Here is a 25573-nt window from a genome sequence, read left to right on the forward strand (position 1 = left end):
TTCTGTTAAGCACATGCTTTTAATCTTCTCTCTTGGCTTGGCTCAGAGGAGATTTCTCTTGCAAATCACTAGGGATTTTCCAAAATAGTTAAATCTTTTTTCTTTCTTTCTTTTCAGAAAGATGTGGGTTTTTGGTTGTTTTTTTTACTTTTTCTTCAGTTTTCAAGCAAGTCTGACGAAGAGAGGAATTAAGAGAGCAAATCTCCTGTTTGTTAAATTACAACAAGGCTGACGTACAAGCTGCTTTCCCCTTGTGTTTAGGGGAGCCTCTTTGCCATTTCCCTGAGCGAGTGGAGTCAGGCTGCGCCTTCTGGAGCTATTGCATGACAGATAGTGGGAGATTCCCTTTCATTCAAGGCCCTGAGCAATTGCATTAAAGGCGCTTCTCAAACTGCCTGATTAGGCACCGCTGGAGCAAAGAGCGGCTTGGCAACATAAAGAGCACTGTTGAATCAGACCAAAGGCCTCACTTGTTCCAGCCTCCTGGGTGTCATGGTTTGTGTATGTGCATCTCCCCCGCCTTTGATAATAAGAAAGAAAATAGCTAATGTATCAAAGCCTGGGGTCCTAAAAACTTGATGCTGGTGCCTAGATATTGAAAATACTTGCATGTGGTTCGTGCCTCCCACTTCAAGAAGAGAGTTGAGACAGGGCTAGTTTCTTCAAATTTAGTGCTGAATGCCAAGAACCTGAAATGATTCCCTCCCCCCCCCCCATTCTTGCCTTCCACTCTAAACAGGATTGGGAAAATTCCAGGTGCTTACATGTTGGGACAGATGCTTAAAATACGTGGCAGGGCTTGCCCACCCATGCCCTTCACAGCCAGCCTTGCTATATGGACAACAGGCATATAGTTAAGCAGATAAGTTGAGGGCTTCGCTTCACAACTGAGTATGGCAGTTGTGAGGGGGATGCGCCTGCATTGGTTGGTGCGTGTCCCTTAAAATGTTTGAAATCAGTGGCCTAATCCAGGGGTCAGCAAGTTTTACCTCACCTGGGCCGGTTCACTCCAGCGGAGATCCCTCTGTTAGCTGCATTGTGCGAGCATGTGCGCCTGCGATTTCTGGCGTCTGTGCAGATGCGAGGCGCCGCGCTAAACCAAGCAGGCGGCTCGGTTCAGGGGCCTGTTAAACGTCCTCTGTGAGCCGCTTGTGGCCCATGGGCCTTAGGTTGCCAACCCCTGGCCTAATTCTTTCCTGGGGTCACAGTCCGGTTCACGGACGATTGAAGTCCTGGCAGGGGACGTCAGGACCGGGGGCAAGATGGCGGGGTGGGAGCAGAAATGGGGGTGTAGGAGTCAGGAAGCCAGGAGGGTTCTGAGGGTCAGAAAGCTGGGAGTCAAGAAGCCAAGGGTCCGAGGATCAAGAAGCAAGGAGTCACAAAGTCAGGGATCCAAGGGTCAAGAAGCAAGGCAGGGAACGTGTTGCTGTGGCAAAGAGCCAAAGGGAAAATGCTGACCTTATATATCTTCCTGGCTCTTGCCACCAGGTCCTGTGAGTTACTAATCGGCCTCACTTGTGTGGCCGCGCCTTGCCTCTTCAGAACAAACTTAGGAAGGCCCCAGTCCTGCAAAGTCCTATTTGTCTCAGGGCCTGGCTCCTGCATGCACACCTGACACCTGGGCTAAAGGTGGCATTTGTCAAAGAAGGGCTGGGTTCTGGTAGGTTTGAATAAGAAGTGCTAAAGTTCTGTCAGCTCTAGCTGGTAAGTTCACAAGCAAGGCAAGGTGGTAACAGTGCTATCCCTTGTGGGGGTTTGTCCTCCTCAGATGCCCTGAGAACTAGGAATTTGCTTTTTTGAAGAAGAGACCTGGGACCAGAGACTTTGTCTTGTTTGAAATGCCACATGCTGTACAGCACTGTGACTTGAATGTAACTGATAACACAAATGGTGTGGGGCGAACCATGGGGACTGAACTCTGGTTTAATGGTTGGTGGGTTGCTTTGGGCAACTTAATTGTATCTTGTGTCTAATATTTATAAAAACATCTAAAATCTCCTAAGTGGTTTTATATTCTGTTGGAGATTGTGTGCATATACCTGACACACAATCTTTCTTGGAATTCTGATACAAGGGGTTACATAAATGTGTTAAACAAATAACCACATGGTTGTTGCAAGGGTAAATGAGTTGTGGGTAGTTAAGTCAATTCGCAGACTTTTTTGTGACCTCCTTCTGAGCCTAGGTATTGTAAAATAAAGGACTGAACTTCACAAACCCTGCCTCCACCTTTCTCCTCTCTTTGCCCCCTCCCTCTCGACCCATCTGTGTTGGCAGCTTGTGCTGAACACCAGTCTCTCTGAGTTGATCTGAGGACTGCGGTCAGAGCCAGGCTGCCTGTGCTGCTATATTGCAAAAGCCTTGTGTCAAGGTTGCTTGGAAACCGACTGAAAACTTTTGGCCTTTGCAGTTGTGGTGGCAACAGGGTTGAAAAGGGAAGCGGGGCGTCTCCAAGTTACTATTTGTTTCTCTCTGGTTTTTCCCCTCCCTTGCTGATGATACAGAGAATCTTTTTGCCGCTTTGGATTGCAGCTGTAGTTAGGGAAACCTGCAAAACATGCATGAGAAACGATGGCACGGAAGATAGTGTCATTTGTGGACTCATGAGATCATTACGTACTGCTGTTCTTGTATGTTAGTTACTTCACAATATGACTACTACCCTTTTGGCTTTTGCTTGTGGTTGGTAATCCATACTAGACCGAAAGCATGCATTGAAAAGGGGTGGTAAAACCAGCCCATCTGCTTCTTTTCAGTCACTCTGTCATACTCCCAGTCATCATAGGTTTAAAGCAGAAATTCTCCAACTACAAGACAGGTTGAAGTTCCAGTCAGAGCTAGGATGCTGAGGAAGGTAGTGTCTTTCTCCTTATCAGTCAAGACCTTGGTAGATTTGTGGCCCCTGAAAATTCCCATGATGGCTGGTTAAGAATGGGTTTCAGAAAGAGTTTCTGCTTTCTTCATAAGACTCCAGAAAGACTCTGAGAGAGCCTGTTACATTTTTCTTCCACTGCCAGCAAGGAGCTAGCTACCCCAATCTACTGATTTCTGCATGTTCACTTTTAGAGCATACCCAAAACAAAAACAATAAGGAATGCAGCAGATGCAAGAGACCAGTTTGTTAGTCCTAGTATGAATTCTGACACAATTAGTCTTCACAGGAGATTGAAAAAATAAAAGGAATATCTCTTATTTCTTGGAGCTTCTGAGGTGTTAGGCTCTCAGGAGCCACCAACTGGTCAGCTGTAGTTGGACTCAGAAGATCATTGGCTCTTTTTAGAGCTGGTCTGCTAAGAAATGGCAATAGGCATGAGTTACTTCTTTTTCTTTGGGTCTCCTGGTGAACAGTGAATTGCCTGACATATTTACAGTATTATGCTACTTGCATGAATACATTTGTCACATTCACCTGTAGAAGAGATGATTTCCTGGGGGAGGGAAGTTTGCATAAATTTAGAAGGGGTGTCCAGAAAGCTCATAGTTAAGGAATAATTAGACTGCTCTGAGTGACCAACACCAGCCACACTCAAGTTCATCCCCCTTGTTTTGTCATTTTGCTAATTGATTTCCAGATCACCACCCTTCCCACCAGACTTGGTCTTACTGGACACTTAGCATCTTAGCTGGGAAATGCTCAGGTTACAACTCCCTCTGCATCTGCTATTCCCTTTTTGCTTCTCACTGGTGCACACACAGCTCCAGCTTAATTTGTGGCCCCAATGGAGTCCTCTACATTCCTCCATTCCTGTTCAGCTTGCCTTTAATGAATTCTGTTGGATGGCTTATCAGCTCTTAGTTCTTGGCCGTTTTACTTTACCTTCCTCTGAACTCATTTCTATTAGTACTTATTTCAACATCTGGTTTTCCTTTTGTAGTGTGGTGTGCTAGTTTGAGCCAAATGTTCTCACCCCTAAATTGGCGGTGGCCAACATGGTGCCCCCCAGATGTTCCCAGTATCCTTGGCAATGGACCGTGCTGACTTGAGCTGCTAGGAGTTGGACTCCCAAAAGCATGGATGGCACTACTACGCTGACATGCTCAACCTGGCTGAACCTCAGGATGTGCTGGCTCCACCCCAGTCCACCTTCCTCCTTGTTTCTCTTGTATCTAGCACAAGTCAAGTCCACAGCTTTTATCACTGAGCCACCCAGTCTACCTTGTTCTGTTTATACCTGTCCCATTGATTTTCCCATGCCCATATCCTCTCAGTTATTGCTGTTCCCTTGCTGTGAATAATGGCTGTCTCTATGTCATTGAGTTTTCAGTTGGGAACAGTTTTATGCTAGGCTCTGATCCCCACCATTTGTGCAAGGATTGTTTCAAATTAAGAAGGTGCAGTTGCAGGGCTATTTTTCCAGCAGGAACTTGCCGAAACTCAGGTGGGCACCACTGTCATTATAAGAGAAAAAGGGAGGTGTCCGTGGTGAGTTCCGGCACCACTTTTTCTAGAAAAATAGTACTGGACAGTTGTATGCGTGATTAGTTTAGGAGACTTGCACTTGCTAGCTTGGGATGCATGTGCTTATCTCCCATCCCATTGTTGGTTGGTTGGTTTTCAGTTGGCCCCTCTGTTCATTTTCCATCCTCCGCAGCAAGCCATGTTCTGGAAGTTTGACCTCCACACGACCTCTCATATTGACACCCTCTTGGAGCGTGGCAACGTGACCCTTTTTGAACTTCTGGATGAAGAGGATGTGCTACAGGAATGCAAGGTGGTCAACCGCAAGCTGGTGGACTTCCTGGTTCAGCCTGAGCACATGGAAGCACTGGTCACCTGCGTGACAGAGGAGCCCCCTGGGGACGTGGATGAGAGAGTACGCTACAAGTAAGTTGTTTTGGAAGGGGGAACTGGATGAAAATGGAGCTTCTCTTATTTGTTTGTTTGATATGTCCAGAACAAAGAAGAAATGTGCCATGTTCATTTTCCTCTCTTGGTTTTTTAGTGGTTCAGCTGCCTATGGGGGCAGGGTGGTAGAAAACTGCATGGTTCCTGCTTTTTAATTTTTTTAAAACGGGAAGAGTCAAGGCATCAGCTTTATTGAGACACCATGCTAAACTATAAATCCAAGTATCTGAATTGACAAACCATGATTTGCAGCAAGTTGGGAAACCATGATTGGAAACCATAGTTTCTGCTAACTGTGGTTTGGTGTGATTTAACAAACTGTAGTTACAAGCTGCTGCTCCATCTCCAAAGGCCACGGCATGGTGAGTTGTGAGTTGTGAGCATATGGGAAATTGGAGCAGAGGAGCAGCTCTGAATGATGGATTGCCTGTACATTCTGAAGCACAAACTATGGTTTGACATTGGGTGGGCATATAATTCCAGGCTTCATAAACCATGGTTTCTTGTGCCAGAAGCAAGCATTGGGCCTGGGCACTAGCTCTGGCTTGGAGTTCCTGCTTAGCGTTGAGCCACAGTTCCAGTTCCTGTTCTGGACATGAAGGAGAATTCTGTTTTAAAACAAATTGGGCTCTCTGCACTGAAGCTGACCTACAAGGCGACTGGCAAGCGAGGAGTGTGCAGACTTTATGTTTGTTCCTAGATTAATAAACTATTGCTTATAAAGCCTGGAATGTTGCCTCCAAGCTGGCCCAGTACCTTCACTAATAGCAATATAGTTGTTCTATATTTAGACCATCTTGGGAATGAATGAAACCTGGTTGCTGTCAGAATAAAGTGTTATGCATCAGCTGAAAGGAAACTTAATAACTTAAACTTGAAAAGTTCTCTAGTGTATTTGTGCATTAAGCCATAGATGTCACTGCATCATAAATCTTCCAGGGTTGTAGCCAACTAAGTCTTAGAGTAGGAGTTAGAGAGGGAGGGTAGGTAGGCCTGTTGATCTGATAACAAAGCTGTGCATATATTCCATGATTGCTGTACGAGCTCTGAATTTTGATGATGTGTGCAGGATTTGGCAGTTTGAAAACCTGCTTCGATTAAAACAAACATGGAGTAGAATGAAAATAATATTGAAAGTACATGGTCAGTGTCTGCTAAAACTTCAGTAACCAAAGAAGGGAATTGACACCTTTTCAGTGATTGATGGGCCAAAGCCCTGTATTCATCCTGGTCCTCTCTCTCTGACTTGAATAAATAGACTAAAGTATGTGGAATAAGGAAATCTTCCTGACATCCTGACTTATTTCATACAGATTGTAAGAACTGGCTTTTTGTGGGGCTGAATTTGGGATTATCTTGCTGCAGAACATTATTTTGCCCTAAACTAAAACACAAATATGGTAGGTATCTCTGGTTTTGGAGATACTGATAGATCTTGCCAGGTAGGTGGGCCAGCACAGCCACACAACGTTCTCTCAAAAGGAAGAGGCTGGTGGAGATGATTATGCAGCAGGTCTGGTTGTGTATTTGCTTTTTTAAAAGTCTCTCTCCTATAGGTATCCAAGTGTGTCGTGTGAGATCCTGACATCAGACGTCACCCAGATAAACGACGCATTGGGAGAGGACGAGTCTCTCTTGCGGCGCCTCTACGGCTTCCTGCAGACTGGCGGTATCCTCAACCCGCTGCTGGCTAGCTTCTTCAGCAAGGTCATGGGGATCCTTATCAACCGCAAGACTGATCAGGTATCTTTGCACGTGCTCATCTCAGTTGGGTGCTATGCCAGTTTTAACTCTTCCATGTTTTTAAAAGATTGCTAATACTACCGCCTTACGTTTGTAGTGTGAATTTTTAAATGATGTTCTAGCAAAAGGCAACCTTTAAATATTTTGATTAAATGTCCCTGGCCCCTAAATGGCTCAGGGAACTTACTCCTGAGAATGCTCATTAGGTCCTCCTGAACAACTTAGAGAAGCCCTGGCAAGTGAGCTCATTAGGAAATACGTGATGAATATTTTCTAACTGCTACATCCTCATGTGGCAACACTTGATGTAGTCCACATGGGGGAGCCTATTGACTCTCAAGCATTTATTCGGAATCCCTGATGTGCTAAATACTCACTGTCACCATACAAAGATGCACCCTGAATTAGTATTGATCATGTGAAAATGATGCTGCAAAATAATCTCATGGTGACTTGAAGCATGTCAGAAATAAGTATCAATATTGGGCTTTTCAAGCTAGTGAATTTTGAGGTGTATCTGGTTGATCAGCTTGTGAAATAGGATCCTGGACTGCATTCAGTCTGATTCAGGAGGGTTGCTCCTCTGTTCTTAATAGTTCTGGTATACATTCATTAAAAACCATTTATGTACTCTATGCTGCCATCCTCAGAGAATCTCAGGGTAGCATACATGGTGTGTGTTCCTTTCTATCTTCATGGCCTTCTTGTGATTTATGTTGGGTGAGTTACTATTCCCATGGTCATCCAAGTTCTGTAGCCAAGCAAGTTTTTTTTTTAAATCCTTATGATGCCAAAAGTATCTGCTCAGATTGTTTTATTTTTAAAAAATAAACAGACTTGACCTTCCTTTCTCTTTCTGAAGAAACTCAAATTGGCTAACAGTATTTCTGTATTTATTGTTTTTGTATCTTGCTCTTCTTACAAGGAGTTTAAAATTGCACATGTAGTTTTTCTCTCTTCCCCGCCCCCCATTTGTCCTCAATACAACCTTGTAAGTTAAGTCAGGCTGACAGTGAGTGACCCAAGATCCTCTAGTGAGCTTTACTGCTGAGTGGGAACTTGAACTCCCTCCCCAGTCCAGGTCAGACGCTTTAACCCAGGAACGGCCTAACTCAGGGATAGCTAATAACCATGCCATCCAGCAACACCTGGACAAAGACATCATCTTTGACTGTCTGGCTTTGTTGACTGGGGCTGATAGGAGTTTTATTATAACAAAATCTGGAAGGCACCACATTGCCTACCCCTACTCTAACCGTTGCACCACAACAGGCTTGCAAAAATTTGACAACCTAATGATGAGACAGATGTCCAGTACGGCCTTTACCTGTTTAAGGAACTTGAACCCAATTGTAGACTGGCTCATAAGAAATGTATACCATATCTCCTTTCTGTTCCAAGGTTTGATTCCAGTGTCATCCCCAACACTGTGCAAGCTTACTTGAAATGACTCTCCTTTCATTTCCTTTCCTTTATGTCTCATCCCTTCCACACCCACTCACTTGCTCTGCTGTCTTCCAGATAGTTGCCTTCCTGCGCAAGAAGGACGATTTTGTCAACCTGCTGCTATGCCACATCGGTACCTCGGCCATCATGGACCTCCTGTTGCGGCTTCTCACCTGTGTGGAGCAGCCACAGCTCAGACAAGATGTGTTCAATGTAAGGGTCCTCCTGCAGGCACTCCTAACTGTCTCACCTTCCTTCCTCTCTCTTGAAATGGCAAGCAGCACAATTTCACATTCAGTCCTCAATTGTTGTGTTTGAACCTTTCGTCATTCACAGAATGAAAGGTTTTAGAAACATATTTGCCCCATTCACTGGAACAATTAGAAGGGAAATATCTCCAGCTACAGGCTTAGTTGGAGAATATCTTCATTATTTCCCCAAGTGCCCCTGATGTGAATCTTAGAAATACTGGTGTTTGGGGCGCATTCAGTTTATTGTTCTTGTGGGTTCTAGTTTGCTTATCTGGATAAGCAGTGTAAGAGAAACAGCAGAATCAGCTACCCAAATAGAAGTTTGCCCTTTTTCGTTGAAAGGTGATAAAGCAAATTTAGTCCATGTTTCCTTACTGAACAACCAGCCATCTGTTCTGGAATTCGAGGTGCCACCCTTCAAAATGACTCCCTGCTCCATACCTCTGCACTGACCTCTGGTGTTGTCATAGGGGCTATATGGATATATACCTGATTTCAGAATACTCCTGTTCTATAGAATAGTGATCCTAAGTTGGGAAGCTTGTCTCTCACAGCATCTTCCTTTGAAGGTCTTGTGTTCTGAGGGCTCCCAAAGTCCAAATTGCATGGCATTTACCAATAAGATTCCAAGGATATTGGTAGAACCTTTAGAGAAACAATGGGGCACAGAGGTCAGCACTGTAAGATAAAATTGAATGCATATGAGTGCAATCTTCTGTCCCTGGGAGGTTTTGGTTGGTAACTGGAACAGGAGTGAAATATACTTGCTTAACCTTTCCATCCATGTTCATTTCACCCCTCCCCTCAATCAAAAGTGGCTTAATGAGGAGAAGATTGTGCAGAGGCTCATTGGGATGATCGACCCTTCAAAAGATGACAATGTAAGTATTAAGTGTGTCCTGGGGCTCTTCTGCCCTCCATTGGAAAGGATGCATGTTTTTGTGTGGGGTAGGTGGGTGGTCAGGGCTTTGAACTTCTTTCTCTTATCTGATCGCAGTAGGAGCCAAACATGCTAGACTGCTTGTGGTGGAATTCAACAGGTGTATTTCATGTAGCCTAATCCCATGCATATTTCCTCCCATTGCATTCAATGGGATTTTTCTCCCAAACAAATATGTCTAAGATTGCAGCCTTAGTGTCTTGCGTTGTGATGATGATTATTTCAAAGTCGAGCTTTGTGAAACCAACCCCGACTGGTATTCAGAATCAAGCAGACCAGTGCCACTTATGCATGCCTTGGTCATATCGTATTCTAAACATGGTATCTGGAGATTTTATAGCATTTAAGTTATTAAAGAAGGAGCATGACGCCATCCTCTGTGAGGATTCAGGAGCAGTCTATCCAATTGTTCAGAACGGTGAACCATCCCTTCTGCAGATGGGAGAAAGGTGGTCTACAATCATGCTATAAACCTTCAAATGTCCTTCTGCTATGGAAATAAACTGCTCAGAAACATTAGCTGGTCCATAATACAGTAGCAAGGTGACTAAGTGAGCCTTCCATATTTTTGTTTTGTTTTTGAAAGACTGGTGCTAAATTCTGTTTGGAAGCACACTGGGAAATAAGGTACAAGCTTTAGCCTATAATACCATAAAAAGCTTGGCACCAGATTATCTGTAGAATGTGCTCATTAGATTTAGCATATAGTGGGAGGGCCCCTCCGTCAGAGCTTAGACAGGTATAAACAAAGATGCAGAGTCTTTTCTGTGCCGGCACCCTATCTTTGGAGTGCTCTTCCCAGAAAGGTTCATTTGGTTCCTATACACTTTGCTTTTCGGTGCCAGGCAAGAACTATTTTATTCTCTCAAGACCTTCCTGCTGATAACAGTTCCTTGCTAGGCTTGCTCTTTGTTTTGAGGTGTTTGATGATGAGGTTTCTATTGTTTGCTGTCCTTTATACATTTGTATTGTCGTTTATATTGTGAGCTGTATTGGATCTGTAAGGCGGGATAGGAAATGTTTTCAGCAAATAAAATTACTGAAGTTTGAGCACCTTCCAATGATTATTCTCAGATTGCAAGTAAGACAAGGTGGCATGTAACCCTGGGCTTTAAGGCGATGGAGGGCAGCTAAATAGACTGCATACCTGTCTTTAGTTTCAAGGGTAGTCCTGCAGGAGGGCAGCATCCAAAGGGAAAGGGTGATCGGTTAAATATGGGGTTGTATCCAATTACGGTGTACTCAGTGTAAACCAACTGATGTTAATGAACCTTAGTCAGGTTTAATGGGTCTACTCTGAGTAGGTCAAGCATTTGATACAACCCACAGTCTCCAAGTGTGTCAAAGTATTGCTTCCTCTAGAGCAGGTCTTAATTCATTTTCTCTCCTTATCCCTGCTACACAGCAGCATTCCAATGCTTCACAGTCCTTGTGTGACATTATCCGGCTGAGCCGTGAGCAGATGATCCCAATCCAGGACAGTCCTGAGCCTGACCAGCTACTGGCTACACTGGAGAAGTGAGTACCAAGCCAGTAGCAGCACTGGCAGTAGGGAATAAGAGAGACCCCTAGGCCAGGCATAAGGGTTGTCTCAACTAACGCCGATAAAAATTTAGAAAAGGGGGAAAATGTAACTCATCTGCTTGTCAAGATTCTTCTGATATTGAATTCCTGACCGCATTTCCAGTTACAAATGTTTTTTATATTTATTTTGGTGGGCATGTGGACTGAAACTAACCCACATGGAGTAAAACCTTTGTATTTCGGAGGTTTTTTTAATTTTTGAGGTTCGTTTTCTTATATAGATTTTGTATAATGTGTATTTTGATCTTTGGAAACCACTTTGACATCTAGATGGTGAAAAGGGGGGTGTATTTCTTTTTAATAAAAAATATATTTAATTAATAGAATGTTGTTTAAATTTATTCGGCATTCAATAATTTACCTCTTTAAAACAGCCCAGCCTTGCTTCTAGGCCCTGCTTGCTATACAGCAATGCCTCACCTGGTGCTGAGGTGCAACAGGCCACTTATCCCAAACTGAAGGGCCCCTGCCTCTGACAAGGATGTGACTGTGAATATTAGATGGGTCTCACCTGCTTCCAAGTTGTTGTGGGTTGCTATTACATTTTTCTTTTTTATCATAAACTTGTGCCGTTGCTAAGTTTAAAAAAAAACACAAAACCCGCAGAAGCAGCGTTTGAGAGTGTCAGGCCATTTTAATAACCAGTTTCAATTCTTGTTCGTGTCAAGGCAGGAGACGATTGAGCAGCTGCTAAGCAATATGCTGGATGGAGAACGGAGCGAGTCTGTCATTGTCAATGGGATCCAGGTCTTGCTGACCCTGTTGGAGCCGCGCAGACCCAGGTGTGTGGGGTGGGTCTTATACACGCACAGGCAGAGGTTGTAATGCAACAGGTGCATCCTGTTTGCAGTACAGCAATGTTGCATCCTGATATCCACTTTCCCCCTTTAAAAACAAAAACACCTAAGCCTCTGAAGGTTGTGGTCAAAACAGATATGCCAGGTCTTTTAAAAGATCTCCAGTAAATCTGGATGCAGCTGTGTAGGGAGGTCAGGGCTTCAGGATCTGTCGCCTAGCTCTTGGCTTTGGAAATGATTTCCTGATCCTGTTGGCCACCAGCATCCATATATTTCACTAAACGCGTTTTCCCTTTCGCTACTCCCAAGTCTTAAAATAAACGCAACCTTTTCCCCTCAAGTAGTCCCAGCCCCCTCCAACAACATGAATCCAGGAAGCAAAATGGATTGCGCCAAAGGAAGAGAAAAGGATTCAAAGCGCAATGCACGGCACCTGACTTGATTGGCATAATTTATTCAAACTATTTGAATTTCCTTGGCATAGAATTGAGGTAGCTGAGGTTTGTCCTTTGCGGAAGCCCTTAGATCTGGATGTTGAGACATGCTGGTTGCTCTTGTTCTTCTTTGCAGGACGGAGCTGGGCGGCATGGGGGGCTTTTACTGCAACCTGGAGGGGCAGATGGAGATGACCGGGCCCAACTGTGAAGTGGCTTCAAGCCAAGCCAGTCTGGGCACTCTGCTTGCCATCAAACAGCGTCTCAGGGAGCTTCACCAGCTGCTGCTTGACCCACCAAAGGTTGGTTTGTGTGTGCACTTGCTTCGATGGCATGGAAACGCTGGGGGGATTCTAGCAGCATGCTTGGCCTTGAGGCCACTTCAAGAGTTAATAGTATTCTGTGGGTGCAAAGGGTCCAAGCCCCTCTGTCTGGTGTGGGATCCTCAAGACAGTGCCCTCAAACAGCCTCCCCCAACCTGGTGCCCCCCAGATGGTTATGTGCTAAAACTCCCATCAGCTCCAGCCAGCACAGCTGGGCGGGTTGCAACCCATGACCATCTGAAGGGCACCAGGTTGGGCTCATTAAAGGCAAGGGGGCAGAATCTAAAAATTCCATGGTTATAGTTTATCCTGAATTTATCCTCTCTCGGCGGTTGGAGTCCCTTCTCTGGCACAGCCCAGCAGTGAGGTGGGAAGGGAGTGTTGAGGTGTAATCGGGGCTTGTGATGGACCTGGAATGCTCTCTCTCCTTGCCCTCTCCCTCTGGCAGAAAGAGTCCCTGCAGACGACGTGGGGGATCTTGGACCCTCCGTTGGGCAACACGCGCCTGCACGTGGTGAAGCTGCTGGCCAGCTCATTGGGCACCAACAATGCAGCACTGCAGGATGAGATTATAGAGCTCGGGGCCCTCGACACAATGTTGGTGAGTAGCAGCACGGCACCTGTTGGCTGTTTCTTCAAACACTGCTCTCCCAGGGTAAAATAGGCATATGTTTCTAGGAGCTTGAAAAGTTTGTTAGGTTCTTTTGTTTTATCAGGGGTGGGGAGGAAGAACAATACTTCTGGAAAGCTTGTTGTCTTTGCAGTATTTGCTCGATGGACAATACCAAGCCCTAGCATTAAAAAAAGACTTGTCCTGAAATGATCGTGTAAAGAACAACAAAGTTGTATTTTAGAAAGAAGCTGCTGCAAAAAAATTCTAGGGAGATTGCCTAATTTCAGTATTCTTAGTTGACAGATTCAAAGTCATAGTACAAGAAATAAAAACAAATCTGCCCAGTTAATTGTGGGAGGGGGTTTCTTTTCTTACCACTGAAAATATTTTTAACTGATTTAATGTTGCTGGTGGTTTAACATTTTCAAGTTTACAACACTGTTTTTTCGTGTGACAGTGGTATTTCAAAGAGTGGCCAATTCTTAATTTGGGTAAATGTAATCAGTCGCATGATTTAGACAATATAAAGTGCTGGTTTGCTATATTTATTTATTTATTTAATCATTCATTCGTTCTCCTTCTCTCTCTTTCTGCCAGGACCTCTACTTCAAGTACACATATAACAACTTCTTGCACGCTCAGGTGGAGGCCTGCCTTAGCAATGTTTTCACTTCCCATGCTGGGGATGAGACCATTGAGAACCACTCGGAGCCCCTCCCAGAGAATCCTGTCATCCAACATGTAGGTTTTGGTTGTGGGGTACCCTTGGTTTCAAGCTCTCTGTATGGGTTGGGGCATGAATTGTTGAAGAAAGGAGCAGAAGGTTGTGGTCCCATGTGAAAAGTGGGAGATGAGAATTGAGGATCAAGGCAGTTTTCAGGGCTAAGAAAACTGCAGTGAGTAGAATAGGGTTGAAAGTGGTTGTCTGGGCTTAGTTGACAAGTCACTGGATTGCAACCCACCTTGGGAATGGACTAGCTGGGAAAGGCTCCCACTGTTTGACATCCAGAATCTTCTATCTGCAGTTTTCTTCAGTTTTAGTAGAAACCACCAACACTTGTCTAGATTTTACTGTACACCAGTGAGGACCAGAAATCTTTTAAACTGCAAGCTTGAAACCTTTTGGGTTCTTGTTAAGAAACTGGAATCCTTCTTAGTGAAATGTGGTGTTGATGTTCCGGTATCCCTTATGTGATGAGCCCCTTTGTGCTTCTCCCTGCAGTTGCTGCAGAAGTGTCGCTTAATCCAAAGAATCTTGTCTGCCTGGGAAGAAAATGAGCTATCACAGTGAGTACTGGGGTGTCTTGGTTGGATTTTCCTCTCCCCATCTTCCCTGGTCTTGAACCCTCTCCCCTGGAACAAACCCAGTGCCCTGGGCAGACCCAGACACCAATGGCTATCTAAGATTCCAGAATACAGAATCTCCAAACCATGGCATTCAGCAATTTTAGGAGTGCATTATAATGCCACATAACACTAGGGTGGGCAGACCCACTCTTTCCGTGCCCCCTTTTTCTTTGAGTTCTTTCTGCTCATTCCCTAATGCAGCCTTCCTCAGCCTGGTACCCTCCAACCCCACTCCCTTTCAGCCCAAGCCAGCATGGCCAGTGGTAAGGGGTGATGGGAATTGTAGTTCAAAATAGCTGGTTTGGGTAGTCTGTCCTTCAAGGCTCTTTTTGCTCATAGTGTTTCATGGGGTGCTTGCTAGTGCCTTCCATTCCCTAAGGTCCTGACCTCCTGCTCAGGATACTTATACTCCTCCATGCACCTGGAATATTCCTACTACTTCTTGTTTAAAAAAGTGTGTGTGTGTGTGCGCGCGCGCGCGCATGCATGCTGCTGTAACTCCTTCCAACAACCTCTAGTCTTCTGTGAGAGTCTGCTGAGATCAATCCATTCTACAGTTCAGGGCAATAGTCTGACTGTTCCTTCTGGTCATCCCTTATGCATAATCAAGCCAGTTTGTCCAGCATCAACCTACAAAGGCCATACAGATTCTAAAGCCTCCCATTCCTCTGTCATTCCACCTGTGCCTTTCATTTCCTAAGGGACATGGCCTGCAGGAACCATGAGTCTCCATCCTCTCCCATCTTCTGTTGCAGGTCTGATGGGGGAAGACGCAAGGGCTACATGGGGCACCTTACCCGCATTGCCAATGCCTTAGCTCAAGCCTCAGAGAAGTGGCCCCACTCCACCCTTATCAAGCAGCTCTTGAAAGGTAATGGGTTTGGCAGCTCCAAGGGGGTTAGGGTCATGTGCCCTGCATAGCGTCCGCTCAAATTATTCTTGAAGGGCTTTGTTCCTGAAGCGTAAGCTCTTTGGCTCATGGAAGCGTTCTGGGAATTCCACTCCTCGCCTTTTCCAGTGGGAGAAATATGGGGCTCATCTCTGTGCTGGAATGCCACTGAGTCTGGGGTAGGATGTGCTGTTTATATAGGGAATTTCCATCTGAGCAGGAGCTGGAGATCATTGCCTTTCTAGGTCTATTCTTCAGCCTTAAGAACCCAAGTTAAAGAAAACTGGGTTTATATAATTCTGCAAATGTGCATACCATGGGTGTGTATTTGTTTAGGTTTGGAAATCTGCATTTATATTCATTGGAGACTGGGAAATTAGGGTTTTGGGGGGAGGCAGGGAGATTTTTATCCAAGGAGTTGAAGGCGGTGTATGTGGTGCCTGCCCCCAGCCCCATGTTATCCTTACAGCATCCCTGGGTGGTAGGTTAGACTGAGAGAGAGTTCTAAGTTCTGCCAACAAGCTTCATGGCTGAAAGGGAACTTGAACCTGAATCTCTGCAGAATTAGAGTCCAGTGCTCAACACACTACCTGATCCTGTCTTCATGGCTCAGTAGTTGTAACAAAGTGCTTTTATTGTTTTGGGCCCATAAGAGGCATTCATGTCAAAATCATGAAAAACTGATGGGCTCTCCTTTTTCTGTTGACACCACTTGATTGTGTCTGTATTGGGAAGATGGGGAGGGCAGACAGAAGGCCTGATGGCTTGCTCTGTTATTTTTACCTCATGGAAGAATGTAAAATCCTCCCCCCCCCCCATAGTTCCAGTATGCAATTGCTGATCTCATACCATCCATACTTATAAAAGAGGCTTGTGGCATTTTGAAGACTAAACAAATCTATCATGCCATAAGCTTTTCTGCATCAGAGTCCACTTCATCCGTTGCAATATACATTTCAAGCATTTCTCCTAGACGGATATTTGGTCTGATCCTAGATGACTTTAAAAGGGAATTGTTAAGACTGATCCATGAAGTAGAGCTCTGTCAATGGCTGCTAGCCATGGTAGCTTTTATATAGAAACTTTATGTTCAAAGGCAGTAGCAGTTTGGGGGAGGGGGGCTTTCTGGAAAAACATCTCGTAAACCATTTCATAAACTGTTGCAGCCTTCTTCAATCTGATGCCCCCATCAGCCCCGGCCAGCACAATCTGACCCTATTATTTCAGGAGTGGGGTTGAGCTTCCATTTCAAAGACATGAAATCCTGTTCCTCTCCCCTTATACCTTCTCTTGGAACAGGGAGTTATGTTAAACAAAATTTCATGTGCTTGGAATGGATTCGGGCAGCTCACACATGGTGAATGAGCTTGACCTCACTCAGTGACAGCTACTGCTTTGCACACATTTGGAAGAGGTCAAGCCAACCTGTGGTGGAACATTCAAGTGAGCATCCTGAATAGAATTTGTCATATGAAGCAAATGTAATTGGCTAAAGTAATGTTTAACTGCTCGCATAATTCCACTTGCTGTGAGCTTTCATAATAATTTATTAACTTATTGGATCTAGAGGGTGGTTTATTTTTATACTGCTTTTCATCCCAAATTCCCCCAAACTAGGGTAGCTAAGGTCCTCTGCTGATCTTGGTCTTGGTAAGAAGAGAAAAAGGGAACTGGTGGATGACAGCTGGGGAAAGGGAATGGAGATTTCTTCTGGTTGACGGGAGGTGTTCCTTGACTTGAAGCTATCATTCGTGTGTGGCCGCTCCCTCTTGTATTTTGCCATCTCCACTTGCTACCACAATGTGTATCATAAAGTAAGGTCCTTCTGCCATCTCACCCACCTGAGCTGACATGTTCCACTTTGCAGAGCTGCCTGAGGAGGAACAGGAGCAGTGGGAGAAGTTCGTCTCAGGGCCCTTGTCGGAGACTAACAAGAAGAACACTGTGGATCTTGTGAGTCCCCTCTCTTTGTGTCTTACGCTCCAGCCACTCCTGATTATAAAATGGTTGGCAGGGTTCTGGAAAAGGTACTACGAGAGAATGGGAAAATGGTCCCCTTTCTTTCTGCATCCATCAGAGCGCTCTCTATTATTGTCACATGCCACACGTACTAGGTCTTACCACTGCCGTTGGAAAAATGAGCTTTGTTGCTCCAGAGTTAAGCACTTGGTTTTTGGTTAAAGGGCTGCTTTTCCAGCTGGCCAGAGTCTGCCAAAATGCTTAGCTTGGCTGACGGCGGTGGAATTGATAGAACAACTACAACTCCCATCAGCCTTCTGGCCAATGGTCAGGGGTGATGGGAGTTGGTCCATCAACATCTGTAGGGTCACAGGTTCCCCACCATTTCTGTGGGGAATAGTAGGTTCTATTAGCTGATTCTCTGGGGCTTGGCCACTCAATCTTTGCCTTGTGTTTTATTTTGTTTTATCCCCGTCGGAAGACTCACCTAATGGATTCCTTCATTTTCCTTTGCTTCAGGTTAACATGCACAATCTTCACTCGTCAAGTGATGATGATGAGAACGACCTGAAGGAGTTCAGCTTCCCTCAGGAGGCTGTCCTGCAGCAGGCAAGTGTGGCACCTTCCAGTTGTGCACCATACCTTGCCCCCTTGTCTTTCCAGGGCTGGCACCATTCCCACCTGTGTGCTTGCTTAGAAACCTAGAACAATTTCCCCATCCCTAAGCAGGCACAGGGTCTAAAATTCTTAGGCCTGCTTTGGGCACTTCCCCTGATTTTCTTCTTTCTTCTCCACAAACTTTAATTTGTATCCTGCCAGCCCCATTCCTCACCCCTTCACCACCGCTACATGCGGAATCCTGGCATTCTGTTCTCCTAGTTGCCACTTTTCAGTACCTTTTTGTTGTCTTCATGAGTTGCTTTGTACACAGCTTTGTATCTCTTACCCAAAAAAGTGGGTTACAAAGTGATACAATATGAAACAGCTAAACGAAATGCTGGTCAGATGCCGCTTGTCATCAAGCAAATGATATTTGGGGTGAGCTCCTTCCTGTAAGCTGAGTTCAAATAGGGTTCACTTGGCAGATTTGGATTAGGAGCTGTTTGGGGAGGGGGGAATGACTATTGTATTCCTGTGTTCTCATACGGCATTTAGGTAGATCCATTGGGCCTAGTAAGTTTCTCTTCCTCTCTCTTCATATACCCTTCCCCCCATATTTCCATTTGATCTGTAATTCACATTTACCCTCATTTCCTTTTCCTCCTCCACTTTATAGGCCTTTGTAGATTACCAGCTGCAGCAGATGACTTCGGCGTTCATTGACCACTTTGGCTTTAACGATGAGGAATTTGGCGAGCAAGAAGAGAACGTCAAGTTAGTGACACAGTTCACGGCCTCCCCTTTCCTCTCCCCTTTGACGTGCTTGTGTGTCATCGTCTTGTTTTTTACTTGCTCTGTGCTCTTTTGGCTGAGAATAAGCATAGCCTCCAGTGGGAACAATAGCACGCAGCATCAGGGGGGTTTCTGCGTAGTTCCGGCAAGGAAGCATGCTTGTCCTGAGGGGCTCACATTCAGAACTCTGGATGGGATGACGTGTCCATAACCCCACATGGGATTGCACCTGCTCGGGCTGGCAGTGCGTGGAGACACCTGGCCTCATTTGTACTTGCCAACAAGAAAGAGATTATTCATTGGCCTGCCGCAAAATCTGGGGCGCATGTAATTTGCATGCACTTGCACACGGCACTTGGTGCTGGGCATTTTGTCCTGGAGTAAGAAAGTTGCACAACGTAGACCTGGGAAGGGACATGTGGTCTGTGGCCTCTTGTCCTGAAGTTCTGCCTATAGGAGATGTTAGAGGCTCATCCTGAGCAAGGGGCTGAGGTCTGTAAGCCAGTGTTGCTTGTCTTCTCTTGAGAAGGCAGGCGGAGGGCCCAGGAAGCAAGGGGAGACATTTCCAGCCTAGTCTTGAGCCCCCGTTCTTTTGTTCATTGGGGGGGAAAAATGGATCATGAAAAGAGCCCTAGTGGTCAGACCAAAGGCTGTTCTTGTCCAGCATCCTGCATCCCTTTCTGGCCATTGAGAAGCTTCCAAGAAGCCCACAAGCAGGGCAGGATAGGTTCCGTCAGCCATTTGGAATGGAAGGGTGACCAGGTTCTTAGTTCATAGGAACTAAGGAGGAGGAAGAATGAGATTTCCTCCGGACCCAGCTACCACCTGAGCCTCTGGCTCCAAACTTGCTTTGCTCAATTCGCTAACTGGATCATCTTGCCTGGTAAGGAGGAAGGTGCCTTGGATTCCTGGGTCCTGTTACCATCTAAATATTTAATGTTCTCAGCAAAGATTGCCCAAGAGTTTGTCCTCTGCCTCCCCTCCCCCCCTTTTGGCAACAGCTTCAGCATGAATCCCATCTTTCCAAAGGGCTGAAATAGCGCAATAGAGGGAGTCTAGGGTGACATGGAGAATTCGCTCACCCCACCCCAGGGCAGTCTTTCTTTTCCCAGCCCCCCTGATTTCATGTGTCTGCCTCTCTCTCTCTTTCTCTCCCTCTCTCCCTCTCTCTGCCTATCTGCCCTGCAGTGCTCACTTCCGACAGCTGAAAAGGTAATGCCTAACACGCTGCTATGCTCCTCTCCAGCCACAGGCGGGGGTGTTGGGCTACATCCGTCCCCCGCATCTGTGCAGTGCCACCTACCTCTTCCCTGGTTAAGGGTGCACCACCCAAGCAGATCAGACTAGAAGTGAAAGCCCAGGTGTATTCTGCATGCGCACATATTGAGCTTCCCTTTTGTATGTGTGCTTTAAAGTATAGCTTTGTGCCCTGAACCCTTTGGAAATAAGATGGACAAAACAACAAGGGCATGGAAAAAACACTGGTAGCTCGGTTGGTAGAGCATGAGACTCCTAATCTCTAGGTCGTGGGTTGATCCCTACATTGTGCAAAAGGTTCCTAGATTGTACAATTCTATGGCTGGTAGATGGCCTGGGTGGCTTCTCCTCTCCTGACAGCAACTCACGGGTGTTTTAGTTCTGGCTGCCGCTATGGCTGTCCCTGCCATTACGTAGATAATACCGGGAACAGAAAAGGGATCTGAAGCTAGTTCTTCTTACGGGTAGTTTTCAGAGGCAAAGCGCACGCTAGCTTGGGGATCCTGTCCAGGTGGGAGAGGCAGATCTGTGAAAATGCTCATGTGGGGAGAAGTCGCCTCTCTATATGAACTAAGATGTCCTTAGGCAATCTGCTGTCTCTGTCTCATGCCACCACCCCCAATCTCCAATCTCTTGAGGTAAGAGCAACTCAATTTGCATGGCCCCGCCTAGTGGAGCAAGTGGGAGGGGCAATCCCTTCTCCCGCAAGAAAACAAAGCTTCGCGGTAGGTTCAGTACTACGTTCTTTCCCAAACTAGGCCTTGGTCCTTTCCCGTGCCTACATGCAGTCACATTCTGACCTTCATCTCGGTCTTCTTGTTTTCTTCCAGTGCTCCCTTTGACAAGACGGCCAACATCACCTTCTCCTTGAATGCTGACGACGACAGCGTAAGAGCCGCTCCTCTAGAGCTTTGCTCCTCTTTGCTTCCCCTCTGCCCCTGGCCTGGGCTCTGATCCATCTCTCTCCTCCACCCCTTTCTCACAGCCCAACTCCAACCTCTTCGACATCTGCTACAAAGAGCGCATCCAGCAGTTTGACGATGACGACGAGGCTGACGGTTCCGACGGGGAGGACATCTGGCAGGAGAAGGAGGCTGCTGTCTCTTCTGGTATGGCACAGCCTGCCACAGTCAGGTAGGAGACGATCCCCTGCCTAAAGACCTCCTGGCGCTCCCGGGGTGTGCCAAATGGGCTTTGGACTAAGGGTGCCGATTGGTTCCTTTCGCTCTTACTTTCCTCCCTTCACACAGAAGAATTTTCCTTCATGTTCATCGTGCTCACTTTGATTTTCATAAACTTCTTCCAAGCACACTTTATGCATTTAATATTTGTAAAAAATATTTATATACCACCTGGTACAATCTGCCTTAAGGTGGTGTCCATGAATATAAAGTGTGTTAAAACAATCAGAACAGTGAATAAGATACAGCTGGTAAAGTGCAACATTGACTGACTCCCCAAAGGTAAAATACCAGAGTACAGGCCTTTTTCTTTCCTCAAATTTTATTTACTTATTTATTGAATTTATATGCCGCCCTATACCCGGGGGTCTCAAGGCAGTTCACAGAATAAAATCAAGATATAAAACCACAAAAAGCATAATAAAAATAAAAACAACAACCCAATAGCCCCCCCCCCAAAAAAAACACATTTTAAAAGGGCATAGGATGTCAATCAGATCAACCAAAGGCATGGTTAAAAAGGAATTTTTTGCCTGGCCTAAAGGTGTATAATGAAGGTGCCAGGCGAACTTCCCTGGGAAGAGCATTCCACAGACGGGGAGCCACTGCAGAGAAGGCCCATCCTCGCCAATGAACTAATGTCAATGAACTCGTATTTCTCCTGCTTTGACTCCTATAAAATTAGCTTTCATTGTCTTGTTACGTCCTGTGTAAAGTGCACTTTTCTCAGTTGTTGTCATCCTGTTCTTTCCCCTCCCTTTTTGTGTCCTGTCTCTTTAAATCAGCCTTCGGCCATGCTGGCTGGGACTGATGGGAGTTGTAGTCCCCAAACATCTAGGGGGCACCAGGTTGGTGAAGACTGCTTTAGTTGGACTCTTTAGACTTGCTGTGATAGGGCTTTCTGCTGATAGGGAAGAGGGCACCCTCAAATGGGGAAGCAGCGCTCTCCCACCCGCTTGCCTAGAAGCTGCTTTCTCTTTCTTTCGCAGGTCTGCTTTATTACCTAGATTTAAGTCGTTCGGTCAAGGAATAAGGTGGCTACTTCGTGGCTTTCCTAAGCCCACAAGGGCTTCATTTCTACAAAGCCTTTTCTCCTTCTGCCAGGGCCTAGCTGGTTTCTAATTTGTAATTTGTACAGTACTCAGCACAGCCTAAATTGCTTAATAATTTATAGCACTATTATTAGTAGTAATGAAATCCTGTACTGCGATGAATTGGTGTACAGTATCTGCCTCTCTCTTCTAAACGTACATGGCCAGTCTTTTAAGTCTGCTTCTCCCCACTCCTATTTCCCAGCCGTTATTTGTCCCCCTGAAGATAGTTTCTGTTTTATGCCAATTATATGTTACTTTGGGGGATCTGTTGTTTCCCCCCCGCTTACCTAGTCTAATAACTTACCTAGTCTAATAATAATAATACTGAAGGCCAGGTTTTACAGTCTCTTTTGGTTTCATTCTTTTTCTCTTTTTTGCAACAAGTGGGAATTTTCTCACTGAATGAGAGACCCTGTTTTGTTGCCCACATCTTATAAAAGCCCTGTGGAGCTCCTGCTTTCTGTCTCTCTCTCTGTACTTTAGCTTGTTGGGAACCTATTGGAGGGGTAGGCAACGGATTTTCCTTCAGATGTGGTAAACTATAACTGCCATCAGCGCCCGCTAGCATGGCCAATGGTGTAATGGATGATGGGAGCTGCTGGGCCAACCACTGCTTTACACCCCTTCTCCATTAGCATTTCCAAATGCAATGGCCTTTTTGAGGCCGGTCTTGGCATTGCCAGAAATTAACTTCCTGAACTTTATGCTTGAATTTTCTACCATTGCCAGTTCATTGGGATTTTGATTTAGATCTAGGAATTTTCCTATTCATAGCTCCATCTAGGAATTTCTCTTAATAGCCCGCCCCCCAAATTACTTTACCCTATCGGATTGTTTTCTTTCCATTCACATGTGAATAAAAGAACTGTTCTCCTTCACAGCCCTGGTCTCTTTCATTCCTTCTCCTCCTGGCATTTCAGTTAGTGCTTGAAGGGTGTTTGGCAGCATACAGGTTGCATAGCGAGGACCCAGGCTGAATCCTCAGAACCTCCAGGGCAGCGGTTCTCAACCTGTGGGTCCCCAAATGTTGTTGGACTACAACTCCCATCATCCCTAGCTCGCTAGCTAGGGGGACTCACAGGTTGAGAAAGGCTGCTCCAGGGGAAAGTACCTTGCGTAGCAGGGGTTGGAGCCCAGGACCTGCTGCCTGTCAGAGTAGGTGAATACTGGGTTAGAGGGACTCAATGGTCCATCTTAGTATGAGGCAGCTTCATGTGTTTCTGGTGCGGAGAGAGGGGTAGTACCTCCCATTTGTCCAACAGGGTTGGGATGGAGAAACTTGCCTGCTGTGCGCATGATCTGAAATATCTCTCTTCCTTTCTTCCCCTCCTCCCCTTTTCATTTTAAGCAGGAGCCTTGGTAGCACAGATAGTGAGGACAGTGAAGACTCAGAAGAGGGAGAAGGAGGCGAGGAGGAAGATCCTGGTGGGGGAGATGGAGATGCCACACATGTCAGCAACGGTTGCAGTGAACAGACGGAGGTGGAGAGAACATCAGGAGGTCAGGGCTCCAGAGAGACCCATGTGGTCCGAGGGAGGGATTTGGTAGAGGGTGAAAGGGAGACTTGTCACATCTGCTTATTGACTTGGGGGTGCTCTGCTACAAATAAGGAACAGCAGAATCCAACACAGACAAGCTTTGGGAGTGGGAGGGAGCTAGCAGCATACCAATTCTTAGCCACATGGGGAAATACCGTATTTTTTGCTCTATAAGACTCACTTTTTCCCTCCTAAAAAGTAAGGGGAAATGTGTGTGCGTCTATGGAGTAAATGCAGGCTATGCAGGTATCCCAGAAGCCAGAACAGCAAGAGGGTTCGCTGCTTTCACTACGCAGCGATCCCTCTTGCTGTTCTGGCTTCTGGGATTCAGAATATTCCCCCCCCCTTGTTTTCCTCCTCCAAAAACTAGGTGCGTCTTATGGTCTGGTGCGTTTTATAGAGCGAAAAATACGGTGATTTATCTGAAACTGGAGGATTTTGTAATTGAAGCAGGAGAGTGATAGATTTTGCCTTGGTCTTCCTGCCATTTTCCTTGTGATCTCTCTCTTCTCTCTCTCTCTCTCTCTCTCTCTCTCACACACACACACACACACACACCACATTTATGTGATCATCAGTATCTGGGAAAGGTAGAGATTTCAGGGCCTGGATTGTATCACTGGTTAGATCTGACCTCCTTTTCTAATCTGTTCTTCCCAGATCCTGACTGGGCAGATAGCCCCTCTGATTCTTCCTCGGAATCTATGGTATCCTCGCAGCCTGTGGCAGCTGACACAGGAGCAGCAGTGTGGGATCGTCCCAACTCAGATGCCTCCTGCCCCACCACAGATAAGAATTGGGCCTCATTTGCAGAACCCCATATACAGCAAGAGAGGTGAGGCCTTGGAAGGCTTAACCTGTTTAAGACCAGCTGGATGTTCAGAACAGGAGACTATTTGGGCGTCTGAGGGAGATAATGAACCGGCCGAGCCATTGGAAGTCACTGGGGAGGCTGCTACTGAGGGAGATGGGTTTGAGGCATCAACACCTGAACAACTCTTGCTAAAGCGTCTCTGACTGCCCATACGTTACTTGGCCAAGTTGAAGCTTCTTGTGTTAATATACAAAGCCCTGGACAAGTTGGGTTCAGGATACCTTAAGGGCTGCCTGAGCCCTTATAGGCCAGCTTGTTCACCAAGATCATCTGAAGGAGCACCGTTAGTTGACCCTGCATTACAGAGGCCTAACTGGCTTCAGTTGGAACTTGGGTTCCCAAACTGTGCTCCATGATCCACTAGCGTCTGCGAGCTTCATTTGGGTGGTCCTGCAGCATGGCTGTGAATTTGTGGTTGAAGACAGGAGATGGCACATTCATTGCATTACATATTCATATTGATTTTTCATTGTATTTTTATTGCTTTCTTTTAGTCCTTACATTGCATTACAATTTGAATTCTGTGGAATTTAAATCATTAATATAATAAAATGTCACCTGTAAGAAATAAAAGAAACTACGAAAATACAGTGGAAAATCAGCCGACGTCTAGCATAGCACATTACAGTTGCTATAACAGGCAGAAAAATCATTAAGTGGCCATTTTCAAATGGTCGGTGGGAGGGAAAAAAATGGGAACCAGGATTCAGTTCATTAATGTTTCCAGCCCCATGCTGTGGGACCCTCTTCCAGCAGAGATTAGGTAGGCATTCACCTTGTTGAATTTTCAGGTATGCAGCTATTTCAGCTTCCTTGGTTAGACAGTCATTTTAGTGATATTTTGCATTTTTTCTATGTTATTTTGTTTTCTTGTACTTGCATATATTGTGCACAGCCTTGATATTTTACGAGTTGGAGGCATACAACTAAATTGAAATTAAAGACCCGATCCTACCTTCTGATTTTATCCTTTTGGCCTCCAGGCCCCCCAAAGCACTTGTGGACCCTGCTTCCCCTGCAGCCCCCCCTCAGGAAGTGACGCAAAGCAATGTATCCACAGCAGGA

At 45.7% G+C, this 25573-nt stretch overlaps 1 protein-coding gene across 1 annotated transcript in view; it reads left to right on the top strand.

The window, feature by feature from the left end:
- PPP6R1 (protein phosphatase 6 regulatory subunit 1) overlaps nucleotides 1–25573 on the top strand; it is a 60700-nt gene that overhangs the window by 16984 nt on the left and 18143 nt on the right. Inside the window, exons 2-20 of the mRNA XM_083581719.1 lie at nucleotides 4593–4825; nucleotides 6403–6589; nucleotides 8111–8248; nucleotides 9102–9167; nucleotides 10632–10744; nucleotides 11479–11592; nucleotides 12178–12343; nucleotides 12813–12965; nucleotides 13575–13718; nucleotides 14200–14264; nucleotides 15080–15195; nucleotides 17081–17166; nucleotides 17692–17781; nucleotides 18449–18546; nucleotides 20652–20709; nucleotides 20807–20955; nucleotides 23448–23596; nucleotides 24295–24469; nucleotides 25492–25567. Of these exons, the coding sequence (XP_083437845.1) occupies nucleotides 4599–4825; nucleotides 6403–6589; nucleotides 8111–8248; nucleotides 9102–9167; nucleotides 10632–10744; nucleotides 11479–11592; nucleotides 12178–12343; nucleotides 12813–12965; nucleotides 13575–13718; nucleotides 14200–14264; nucleotides 15080–15195; nucleotides 17081–17166; nucleotides 17692–17781; nucleotides 18449–18546; nucleotides 20652–20709; nucleotides 20807–20955; nucleotides 23448–23596; nucleotides 24295–24469; nucleotides 25492–25567 (2370 nt within the window). The 5' untranslated portion in view covers nucleotides 4593–4598. The remainder of the gene's footprint in view (nucleotides 1–4592; nucleotides 4826–6402; nucleotides 6590–8110; nucleotides 8249–9101; nucleotides 9168–10631; nucleotides 10745–11478; nucleotides 11593–12177; nucleotides 12344–12812; nucleotides 12966–13574; nucleotides 13719–14199; nucleotides 14265–15079; nucleotides 15196–17080; nucleotides 17167–17691; nucleotides 17782–18448; nucleotides 18547–20651; nucleotides 20710–20806; nucleotides 20956–23447; nucleotides 23597–24294; nucleotides 24470–25491; nucleotides 25568–25573) is intronic.

The sequence above is a fragment of the Podarcis filfolensis genome, assembly GCF_964270895.1.
Source record: "Podarcis filfolensis genome assembly, chromosome: 13".
Taxonomy (NCBI): domain Eukaryota; kingdom Metazoa; phylum Chordata; class Lepidosauria; order Squamata; family Lacertidae; genus Podarcis; species Podarcis filfolensis.